General features: G+C 51.5%; 1 protein-coding gene across 1 annotated transcript in view; it reads left to right on the top strand.

Moving 5' to 3' along the window:
• LOC128338642 (uncharacterized) overlaps positions 1 to 11,054 on the top strand; it is a 29,478-nt gene extending 18,424 nt beyond the window's left edge. The window contains exon 3 of the mRNA XM_053281362.1: positions 10,807 to 11,054. Coding sequence (XP_053137337.1) covers positions 10,807 to 11,054 — 248 coding nt within the window. The remainder of the gene's footprint in view (positions 1 to 10,806) is intronic.
• The last annotated feature ends 1,293 nt before the right edge of the window (positions 11,055 to 12,347 follow it).

Here is a 12,347-nt window from a genome sequence, read left to right as displayed (position 1 = left end):
AGTGGCCCACTGTGGGAAAGGGGATGCTGGACTAGATGCGCCTCATGTCTGACCAAGCAAGGCTCTTCTTATGTTCTTATGGTAGAGACCCGCAAATCGATTTGAATCCAAATCGATTCAATTTGAAGATGGGTGATTCAAGTGATTCGAATTCAAATCAAATCGCCCCTGAAAAAGAACAAGTCTATTCAAATTGAATTTTTGAAATTCGATTCAATTTTATTTGAAATTTGGCACCTTTTAAAAACTGTTCAGGCCCCCTGATTGGTTAAAAAAGGGGGTGTGCCAAAACCGAGTTGAATCAATTTGAATTTGATTCAAATTTGAATCAGACCAGATTCAAATCTGATGTGAAATCGAAATGAATGTTCAAAATTTGATTTGAATCTGAAACGAATCCAAAAATTCATTTTGTGCATATCTCTATCTTATGGCATACAACTGGTTCTAGAATTAGTTGCTAATTCTAGAAGGGTCAGGTTTACAGTCTGGGGGTGTTGGGTGCTCACTCTGGTGGTTTCCATGTTCGTTCACCGGTGTGTGTCTTTGCTTGTGTTGCAAAAAGTTCTTATTCTCCTTTATGCTGTTTTGAGCATGGAAAGCCAGCATCTACATTTAATAAGTCACTAAACCAAACACCAGGCTGGTCTTCTCTGGGCTGAGTCTCCATCAAGGTGACAAACCCATGTCTGGGTTCACCCCTTTGTTTCCAAACCCCACTCCCGACCCTCAAAGCCAAGAATGCCAGAAAGCGATTTTCTGCTCCCGTTCTCAGGGCCTGAAATGTTCGTGCAGGGCAAGCCACATGCTCTTCGTTATCCAAATTCCTGGTACTGTTTCAGCTTGTCACTGCTTGCTGGGGATATACTGCCTCGAGCGGTTGCCGTTTTTTATAAAGTTTGTCCCACCGCCCCACCCTACCCCACTGCCAAATTGGGGCCTAGCAGACACTCAAGTGCGTTGTTATTTTATGGGGCAAATTAAGAGTTATGAGACCCCAGCGGAATAAAGCTATGCTCTTCCCCCCCCCCCAAAATATTACAGAAAAGCATACAGTAAAGCCACCTTATTTATGCTCCCAGTGGGAACGGCCAAGTCGGGTGGAGACAGGTTAGCAATTGTGAGTGAATGAGGCCATTCACACAATCAAGAACCGTGCTCTACCCAGGTCGGGGAGCTGTGTGTGCTTCCAGTTTTCAGTTGTGTGGAAGCAAGGTTGGAGGAAAACTTGGGTAGAAGGGATTGTGTGGAAGCAAGGGAGGAGGCAAAGCTACCCAGGTTTTCCTCCTCCCTGGCTTCCACACTGTCACTGCAACCCAGTTTTTCCTTCTACCGGGCTTCCAACAGCGGCAACAACTAAACTCTGGTACTCTGCAGCTGGAGTGGTCGCTTCCTTGGCCCTTCGCTGAATAATCACAACAAGCCCCAACACAACACACCTCTCGCGTGACCAAGCCTTGTGCAGGCCCCGAATGAGTACTGCATTTCCCTGCATATACCCCATGTGCTGTATCTGCACCTCCTTCAATGCTCCGTTTCCGTCGCGGTCATTATTTATTTGTTTTTAAACTATTTCGGCTGCCTCCTTTCCCTAGGCGGCTTTGTCTCATTTGCTTCTGCATGATTCTGACGGGAGCTGCCCTGGGAGTCTTCCTGGACTGAGGGACAGCGTGCAAGAAATATTCCGTGCGCATAAAATTCAGAATTCCGCCGCACTGGAGATCGGCTGGGATGTCCGGATACTGAAGCCCTTTCGCTGTGCTTCCAGCGAAGCGCGCCTGGGTGCAAACCCAACTCTGTGGGGGGTGGGGGGCAGCCTGTGCCACGAGCGCCCCCCCCACACAAAGAGGTGCAAGCCGGCTAGCCTGTAAGCTTGGGGGGCCACCTGGAAGGAGCGGGCGCGCGGTGGGAGGCGGCCGAACTGAAGCGCGATCAAGATTAATGGATTAGGGCTTCAAACCAAGCCCGACCGAGAGGCAAGTTGTTCGCTCTGTGCTGTAATCTATCCCAAGAGACTTACCTGCGGGGAGCCTGAATGAAAGCTAATCCCGCTCCTTTGGTCCTCTTCCCCCTCTCTGGAAGGCTGGCTTAATAAAGCAATTAGCCACATGAAAAGGCAGCGGCCAGACGCGCCTCGCGCCGATTGCCGGAGTCTCGGTACCTTCGTTCTTAAAGGTGCAGACGGAGAGAAGCAGCTGGAAAAGAAGAGGGTCATTATGCCACTCTCAGTTTCGGGGTCAGGGCCAAGGCCAAAGGCAGTTTTAAGTGTCGGCTCCCTTGTACTTAGCAGTGGTAGAGCAACCGGCCCTATCCAACCCTATCCAGCATAGCATCCCTCCAGTGGCTGTTGCTGGTACCTGCCTTACATTTCTTTTTAGATTGTGAGCCCTTTGGGGACAGGAGACCATCTTATTTATGTATTTATTTTTCTGTGTAAACTGCTTTGAGGACTTGGGTTGAAGAGCATTATATAAATAATTGTAATAGTCGTCGTCATCCACGGGGTCTCAAAGTATTTATTTACTAGGAGGAGAGCTGGTCTTGTGGGAGGAAGCATGACTTGTCCCCATAGCTAAGCAGGGTCTGCCCTGGTTGCATCTGAATGGGAGACTTGATGTGTGAGCACTGGAAGATATTCCCCTTAGGGGATGGAGCCGCTCTGGGAAGAGCACCTAAGGTCCAAGTTCCCTCCCTGGCAGCATCTCCAAGAGAGGGCTGAGAGAGATTCCTGCCTGCAACCTTGGAGAAGCTGCTGCCAGTCTGTGAAGACAATACTGAGCTAGATAGACCAATGGTCTGACTCAGTATATGGCAGTTTCCTATGTTCCTACTAGGCTTATATTCCACTCTTCTTCCTGAGAGCTCAAAGTGGTGCACATGGTTATCGTTATCCTCACAACAACCCCGTGAGGTAGGTTTGGCTGAGAGAGAACTGGCCCAGAGTAACTCAGCAAGTTTCATGGCTGAATGGGGATTTGAACTCGGGTCTCCCCAGTCCTGGTCCAATGCTCTAACCCAGGGTTTCTTAACCTTGGGCCCCCAGATGTTGTTGGACTACAACTCCCAGAATCCCCAAGCAAAAGCCACTGCAGCTGAGGATTCTGGGAGTCGAAGCCCAACAACATCTGGGGGCCCAAGGTTAAGAAACCTTGCTCTAACCAGTACACCACGCTGGCTTTCAAGCAGGACTGGGAAAGCCCCCCCTGTCCGAAAACCCTGGAGAGTGGCTGCCAGCCAGTGTAGATAATACACTGATGGGCCAAGGATCTGACTCAGCAGACAGCAGCTTTTTCGAGTCGGCCCTGGCCCTCTCACCCCTTGACTTTGTTTCTCCGGCTTTTAGCTACGGCCCTCCTTTGCCAACTGCATGTCCCCCGCTGTGTGAATTGACCTGATTGGGTGGCGGACAAGTGCCCTTGACTGAAGTGCTCTTTCTGCCACCCAAATCGCGAATAATATTTACCAAGCAGCCTTCCGTCGCCTTTGTAGCAGCTGTACTGGCTTTCAGCCCCCTAAGCCAACTCTCTGTCCCATGAGCGCTCCGGAAAACCTCCAAAAAGGAGCACCGATTTCTCCTCCGGTCCCTGGTTTTGGCTGCGTGGCGGAGACCACGTTTAGCCCAGTTAGAAGACAGCCCCGAAGAAGCACACCAAAGTCTTTCTTGCCCAGGAGCGGTTGGCCGACACGCAACGAGCTCGCCCAGCGCCACAAACCGAGGGGAAGGGGCCACCTCCCAAGAAAGGGGAGATGAAGCTTCCCAACTTCAAAGCGGCATTATCTCAGGGGCCTCCCGGCACAGCCAACCTGCTGCCCCACTGCCCCAAAAGGTGGGTCTCAGAATCTGCCTCGCTCTCCCCCTCACCAAGGGGGACAGACCTGGGCTATTATCCGAGACGCAGATGAAATGGAGGGCTTGCAGCTGGTTCACACCCAGCCGGATAACCAAGCGGAGCATCTCTCCAGAGCTGGACGGCACGGAGAGACGGAGGTCCCCCCCTTAAGAGCACCAGCTGCCCTGCGGCTCAGTGGTTTGAAATCCGAGGTAGACCACCTGGGCTGCACCCCGCGCACACTTGCAGGGGCGTAGCAAAGGGTAACAGAGCACTCCCCCCGGCCCAATATTTCCCAATCCTCCTTTTGCTCCCCCATGCAACAGACTGGAACGTTACAGCAAAGTGGCAGAGAATACAGTCGTAGTATATTATGGCCCTAAGGCTTAAACTGGTTATTTTAAATGGCCTCTGTTTTGTTTTGTTTTGTTTCTAAAGCCTCATTCACTCTTCTAGCCTCTTCTAGCCTTCCAGGAGCCAAGCCAGCCCCGTCATTTCCTTCCTGGCCAGAAACTGGTCTTGGAGATGCTGCTGCTAAGGAAGAACCTTCAGCTCTTCCCGGAGCAGCTCCATCCCCTGAGGGGAATCTCTTCCAGTGCTCGCACTCCTAGTCTCCCATTCAAATGCAAACCAGGGTGGACCCAGCTTAGCTGTAAGGGGACAAGTCATACTTGCTACCACCAGACCAGCCTCTCCTCTCTTTCTGGCAGGGGTCTCTCTCGGCCCTACTTGGAGAAGCTGCTGGAGGTGGGGCTGGAGGTGGGGCCGTCTGTATATGAAGCGGGTACTCGGCCACTGAGCTGCGGCCCCAATCCAAGCGCAGAGAAAGCCTCCTGCCTGAAACTCTGGGGAGCGGCACCCAGTCAGTGAAGACAGCATTGAGCTCAACGGACCAAGGGTCTGACCTGCGTGCAGCACAGCAGGTGGAGAGAGGAACCCAGGAAGAGGCTTTCTACTCATCCAGGCCATCTCATAGGAATACTGGAGCATAGGAAGCTGCCATATACTGAGTCAGACCATTGGTCTATCTAGCTCAGCATTGTCTTCACAGACTGGCAGCGACTTCTCCAAGGTTGCAGGCAAGAATCTCTCCCAGCCCTATCTCTGAGAGGCTCCCAGGGAGGGAACTTGGAACCTCCTGCTCTTCCCAGAGCGGCTCCATCCCTAAAGGAGAATCTCTTCCAGTGCTCACACATCAAGTCTCCCATTCATATGCAACCAGGGCAGACCCTGCTTAGCTAAGGGGGCAAGTCATGCTGGCTACCACAAGACCAGCTCTCCATCTCATCCAGGACTGTCTACACTGACTGGCAGTGGCTCTCCAAGCTTTCAGACAGACCATGGGCCCACGACCTCAATATTGCCTACAGCAACTGGAAGCCACTTCCCAAGGGTCTTTCCCAGCCCAGCCTAGAGATACCAGGGATTGAACCCGGGACCTTCCGCATGCATAGCAGGCACTCTACCACTAAGCTATGGGTGCTCCTGATGAACTCAGGAAGCTGCCAAACTGAGTCGGACCCTGCGTCCATCTACCCCCGGACTGTCTGCTCTGACTGGCAGCATCTCTCCAGGGTTCCAGACTCAGGAGTCTTTCCCAGGAGATGCTGCCAGCATCCGAAGCCGGGGCCTTCTGCCTGAGAAGCAGACGCTCTTCCACTGAGCTACGCCCCCTTCCCTGTGGGAATGCAGATGGGGCTTGTCTGCAGGCGCTCATTGGCGTGTCTATAAAGATGTACATTTCAGCACGGCCCTGGTGGATGGCGGCAGGCTCTGACAACTCAGAAAATAAGAGGGCTGAGGAATGCATCCGCCTTCAGTGCACATCGCTGGCTTCCAAAAGGAAATCAAGGGAGCGATTCCTCTTAGACGTACAGCCAACAGGGCTACTTTTGTCTCCCTTACACTGGAGGCGATTTCTTTTGCAAAAATCGCGGAAGGTAGCAAGCTCTGTGTGTGTGTGTGTGTGTGTGTGTGTGTGTGTGTGTGTGTGTGTGTGTGTGCCCCCTTGTGCCTGCGCACACGTGCCAGGACAGGGCGTGTGAAATAATGAGGGCTTAGCTCCTTGGCTCCTGGTTGGGCTAGATACGGTGGCACACTGCCCTTTTTTCTTCTTCTTCTTCTCGTTTTTTTAAGAATTATGGCTCCGTGCCTATTTCTGGGAAGGAATAAAGGGGCACCAATCAATTAAGCAGCTTCGTTGCCACTCATTATGTTAATTAAGTTTGCCCTGAGCTCATCATCACCCAGGACAATTGAGAGGAAACCTTTGAAGTAACCTGAAATAGGAAGGGGTGGGAGAAACTGCCTCAGTCAGCAGTTTTATTCCCTACCCACTTTCTGCACTGCCTACACCTCCCCAGTCACATTCAAACCTGCTTGAACTTGTTTAATAATTTTTTTTTAAACCCTTCCCTCTTGCCATGTTCCAGGAAGGACAGCATAATCCAGCCTCTCTGTGCCAATACCAAGAGCAGGGCTTTTCCCCTCTTGTTTTTGGAGCTGGGCACGGTTCACCAGCAAGAGCAAGGCTGGAGCTGTGAAGCGACTGAGCTGCCTTCTGCTGAGTCTGGCATTGCTCCGCCGAACCTAGGGTGGCTTACCCTGACTGGCAACAGCAATCCAGAGTCTCGGGGGTGGAGGGAGGGGGGAAAGGTCCACTCCGTCACTGGTACATTATGCTAAACATGTAATTTCGTCTCGCAATATGGCTTTTTAAAAGCTAAGCGGCAGCTATGGGGTGGGTAGGAAATGGGAACAGGGCCAGGCCTTGGGGGGGCATAAGTGAAGTTTGGCACGTGCACACACACACACACACACACACACACACACACACCACCCCCAGGGTGGAGACCCAGCTTCAACTTGAACCAGACAGGCTCCTCATTCATTGGGGCAAGAGAGTGAACAAACCAAAGTGGCTTTGCTCACTTGCTCTTTCTCTCTCCCCTTCACCCTACAAGGAGGATGGCAAATGGGCATTTCCGGGAAATCAGATATAATAATAATAATAATAATAATAATAATAATAATAATAATAATAATATACCGCCCTTCCAAAATTGGCTCAGGACGGTTAACAAATAAAACAAAGACAATTAAAACCAGCAACAATTAAAAATATAAAATACCATAACACCATTAAACAATAAAACAGTTTTAAAACCCTGAAAAACAGGTACCTTAAAAGCCTTTTGCAACAATTAAAAAACCCTGGAAGGCCAGGCCAAAAAGTTGGGTCTCAAGGGCTCTCCTAAAAACCAATAAAGAGTTCAGATTATGGATTTCTGCAGGGAGCGCATTCCACAGCCCGGGAGCAGCTACAGAGAAGGCCCTTCTCTGAGTCGCCACCAGACGTACCGGTGGTAACTGGAGACAGACCTCCTCAGATGACCTTAACGTGTGGTGGGGATCGAGCAGAAGAAGGTGCTCTCTAAGGTGGGTCAGTGGCTTCTGGGAGAGGAAAAGGGAGGCATATAGTGTCCGTCCCCTGCCCCCCTGCAAAGAACTGGTGCCAGTGGTGTAGGTCATTGTCTATGTCTGCTTAATAGAGGGGATAGCCCTGGATGGAATCAGGATTGGGACAGTGGTGCAAGGGGAAAGGGGTCATGGGAACAGATGAAGCTGCCGTATACAGAGTCAGACCCTTGGTCCATCTAGCTCAGTATTGTCTACCCAGATTGGCAGCAGCTTCCCCAAGATTGCAGGCAGGAGACTCTCTCTCAGCCCTATCTTGCAGATGCTGCCAGGGAGGGAACCTGGAACCTTCTGCAGGCAAGCACTCTTCCCAGAGCAGCCCCATCCCCTCAGGGGAAGATCTCCCAGTGCTCACACACATCTCCCATTCAAATGCCAACCAGGGTGGACCCTGCTTAGCCAAGGGGGCCATTCATGCTTGCTGCCACAAGGCCAGTTCTCACCCACTCCCTGAGGGTCTCCCCGCTCCCCCTGGGCGGCTATTTAAACCTTTCAACCTTTTAGACCAACCGCCGGTTTCACTCATCAGCTTCCATGGGCTATCACCCACTTCCGCAGACAGAGAGTCAAACCAAACGTAGTCAATTGCAGTTGTATTTTATTGCAACGTTTTGTGTTTTGTTTGGACGAGTTTTAATTGCGTGCTTCATCCGGTTGCTGTATTGTTTTTCTTTGTGTGCGGCCCGGAGAACGCTTGCTATGGGGTAGCCGGCAAATAAAAGGTGTTGTTGTTGTTGTTGTTATTATTATTATTCCCCTTGGTCAACAGGCTCCTTCCTTATCCAGCCTGGATGGGAGCACGGGCGATGTACTTGTTGGCTTGCCACAAGGAAACGGGGTCGCCCTTTCCCAGGGCCAACCCGGCCTGCGGTTTCAGTGATCAGCAGAGGCGCCATCACCCTCCCTGCCCCCAGGAAGGGGAGAGGGCCTCCCCTGGCCCCACACCGGCCCCCACGGCCTGCCCTTGCTGGTGGTGGGATTCCAGGCGAGACCCCCCGTCTCCGCCGGGCCAGCTGCCCGTCCGCTCACTGTCATTCCGCGAGATATTTCGCAGGCCATGCCGGAGACAATGGGGCTTTTCATGGGGGGGGGGGGAGAAACCAGATCCTCACCCTGACAGCCCAGCAGCTGTCAGGCACAGGAAGGGCTTCTCCACACACACACACACACACACACACCGACTCCTCCTTGTCCCACAAGGCTCAGGTTTAAAGTGTCCGGGGGAGATGGACAGGGAGGGCTCTCTCCCCTTGGACAACCGAGTCGGACCGCCGGGGGATGGGGAGGGGACACAGGAGACGGACCGAGACGGACTCAGGGGAGACGGACGCAGAGCAAGGGGGATGGAGAAGTGGTTGTGCGCGGAGGCACACAGAAAGCTGCCAAATCAGGCCCTTGCTCCAGTCCAGCTCAGGCCTGTCTACACTGACCGGCAGCAGCATCCAGGATCTCACAGAAGGGTCTGCCCCGGCTCCGCCGGGCACTGAAACCCGACAGGCAGCAGACGCTCCTCCAGGGACCATCCCAGTGTTAAGGTAGCTTTATACTGAGTTAGCGCATGGTTCCCTCTGGACTAGGATTGTCTACTCTGACTGGCAGCAGCTTTCCAGGATTTCATAGATGGGTCTTTCTCCCGGCTCTGCCCGGAGACGGCAGGGGTTGGATTTTGACAGCAGAGCCTCCAGAGTCCATACCACTGGCGCTGTTCCCTCTAACGGGGACCCCCCAGATGTTGTTGACTACAACTCCCAGCATCCCCAGCTGCAATGGCCTTTGGCTGGGGATTCTGGGAGTTGTAGTCAACCACATCTGGGAATCCCTGTTAGAGGTGATATCACTTCTCAAGTCGCTTTATACCATGTTGGGCAACTATTCTATCTAGTCCAGTGTGGTCTACTCTGATGGGCCGCAGTCCTCCAAAATCTGTGGCCGGTGCCTTCCCTAGCTGCGCTACCCGGGATCCTCTGACTGGAGACAAAACCTAGGATCTTCCGTACACAAAGCATGCACTCGGCCTACCACTGAGCTACGGTCTCACTGTTGGAATTCCAGTGCATCGACCTTTTGCACCAACTATCCTAATGACCACTAGGGACACTGGGAGTATAGATAGTGTTCTACCTGTCTCGTCTCTATGACCCCTGATATGGCTCTACAGGTATTTCCTATGCGGTGTCAGAATCCCTTCCTTTCCTCTTCGAGAGCAGATGGAAACCTTTTCTCTCTCTCCCTACCTAGTCATTATGTTGTTCTTTAGATTAAGGACGAAGTCTTTCCTATCCCAAGGTCTGCTTCACCCATCAATCTCCTTCGTATTTTGTTCCACAAGAATCTCCATGTCTCTTCTCTAAATAGCTGCAACCAACTAAACTGTGCAAACTACTCTGGAGTGGGTAGCTTCTTAATTGATCTGGGGGTAAAAATTACAACCCCCAACACTCTCCCTGTGGGGTTGTAATTTTGACCCCCAGATCCATCACCCAAGCACTGAAGAAGCTAACCCACTCCAGTGACAGAGCAGTTTGCAGAGTTGAGCTGCAAATCGTTGTTCTAATTTTGCTGCACTTTCACACTCGTCCCTGCGAGGAGCACAAGCGCTCTCATTTCTTCAGGCTGCAGCCTAGAAGATCCATCTCAGAGGGAGAGATGGATGCATCGTGGCCCCTAGAGGACAAACCTTTACAGGTCTCTAGAGGAGGGGCCATAGACCCATGGCAGACCACAGCCACTGCCACACGTTCAGTCCCTGGTACCTCAGAGAGCTACTGCAAGTCAGGGAGGAGAGCTGGTCTTGCGGCAGCGGACATGCAGTGCTCTACCTCTTGTCGACACTGACTGGCAGCAGCTCTGCAGGGTTTCAGGCAGGGGTCTTTCCCAGCCCTACTTGGAGATGCTGCTAGGGACTAAGGGGTATACTCGTGGGTCAAATGGGCCGTAATCCAGAATTTGGCTTTTAAAAAGCCAAATCTGGCCACCTAGGACTGAACCTGTTGCCTTCTGCCTGCAAGCATACAGGTGCTCTTCCACTGAGCAACAGCCCCGTCCCCTAAAGGAATACCTTACAGCACTCGCACGTAGAGACAGGGGGATAATTGAAAGATTGAAAAGCAGTATACTACTACTACTACTACTAGTAATACTAGTACTACTAGTAGTACTACTAGTAGTAGTAGTACTACTACTACTAGTAGTAGTAATACTAGTACTACTACTAGTAGTAGTATAATGCTTACCCCACCCCCAGCAACTATTGTTGTACTCACAAACATATGCAGAATAAAATCGATTAAATCCCACAATTCCACCAGCTAAGATTTATGTAACTGGGTGGCGACTCCCCACCCCGCAAAAGAGAGTGCCTCTGAGCATGAGCGAAGTCTTCCTCTCATTGCCAAGATGCGTCACGCCCTTGGCAAGAAGCGGAACGGCGCTTCCCTGCCATCTCAGAGGATGTGGCTTTCATATCCTTTCCCCCACCCTTCCCTTTTCTCGTTTTTAGAAATTAATCACTGCGTGAAGAGCTGCAGTCTGGGGGCCTACTGGTATTCTCGTGAATTTTGTGGCGAGGGCAAGCCCCACTTGCTCAGCAATGCAAGGAATGTCAGACACGGGGCGCGTGACCGTTGCCTTCCTTATACGGCACGTCTAAACATCTCGGCTTCGGAAAACAGCCACCCGCGGCTCCATCGAACCTGTTCGGGATCCTCGTCCAGAGGGCCGTATTTCTCAAAGTGTCGTCCGACGTAATGACCACCCCAAACGGCTTTTATTTATTCTGCTTCCCTGCCTTGTACCTGCCATCACCCCCAGCACAGGACCTCCAGTGACTGTTGCTGGGGGTCTAAACCAGGGTTTCTCAACGTGTGGGCCCCCAGATGTCCTTGGACTTCAACTCCCATAATTCCCAACTAAAGGCCACTGGGGCTGGGGATTAAGGGAGCTGAAGTCCAAGAACATCTGGGGACCCACACGTTGAGAAACCCTGCTCTAAACTGAGCTGTGCAGGCTGATCCTCGGCAGGGTCGGATGACCTGTCTGCACTGGTTTGAGGACACGGTGGCAGAGAGATCCCAGTCTGTTATGGGGGCAAAACCCTAACCCTTCAGAGGTGGAGAGACGCTGCTGTGCAATTTGGAAATCCAGCCTGAGGCCGTTTCCTTTTGGGAATGAATGCCGAGGCAGGCAATGCAACGTCAAGAAGAGGGGGAGAAGTGCAGCTTCTATGACTAGCTGTTCATCGTGGGCTGAGGTGCAAGGAACATATAAGACTGTGCATTTTGGAAGTCAGGAGGAGGACATCTTACATTCTCCCACTACGGCACAACACGGCCGGGGTGCCATACAAGAATTATGGGCAGTCCTACATTTTGCCCCTGTTTATGCACCTCCCAATAATGGGTAACTGAGGCGTCCACTTAAGTCTGCCTAGTCGATGGGCCGGCCCAGAGATTTGTCCCATGGTCAGATTTCTCGAAATTTAACGTAGAAGGCAGCCATTTCCAGTTCGGATTAGGCTGCAGCATAAGAGGAGGGCGTGGTGAACTCTCCCCCCATGACATTTTTCCAATTAAAATGTCCCCCTAAGTTTTTTGTCCTGTTCGGGAGAACTTACACGTGGCCGACATTTCCCCCTCTGAATAGGGCAGGAATATCAGCGTGAGAGAGAGAGAGGCAGCAAACGTAAAGGGATGTGTTCTGGCTCAACAGCACACACAAACTGGGGGAGACGGGGAGTTTGCTCAAGGATGTACAGCACATCTTCTACTACCGCTCTGGGCTCCTTGGAGGAAGAGTGAGATATAAAAGTAATAAAATAAATAGTATGAATAAATAGTAAAATAAATAGTAATGAAATAAAAATAAAATAATAATAATAAGTCCCCCAGATTTTTACTGCTTTTGCAGATAATAATATATAGGAACATAGGAAGCTGCCATATACTGAGTCAGACCATTGGTCTATCTAGCTCAGTATTGTCTTCACAGACTGGCAGTGGCTTCTCCAAGGTTGCAGGCAGGACTCTCTCTCAGCCCTATCTT

This window comes from Hemicordylus capensis, chromosome 16, assembly GCF_027244095.1.
Source record: "Hemicordylus capensis ecotype Gifberg chromosome 16, rHemCap1.1.pri, whole genome shotgun sequence".
NCBI classification, from domain to species: Eukaryota; Metazoa; Chordata; class Lepidosauria; order Squamata; family Cordylidae; genus Hemicordylus; species Hemicordylus capensis.
Note: the sequence above shows the minus strand (reverse complement) of the source record. Positions and strands in the feature narration are given on the sequence as shown.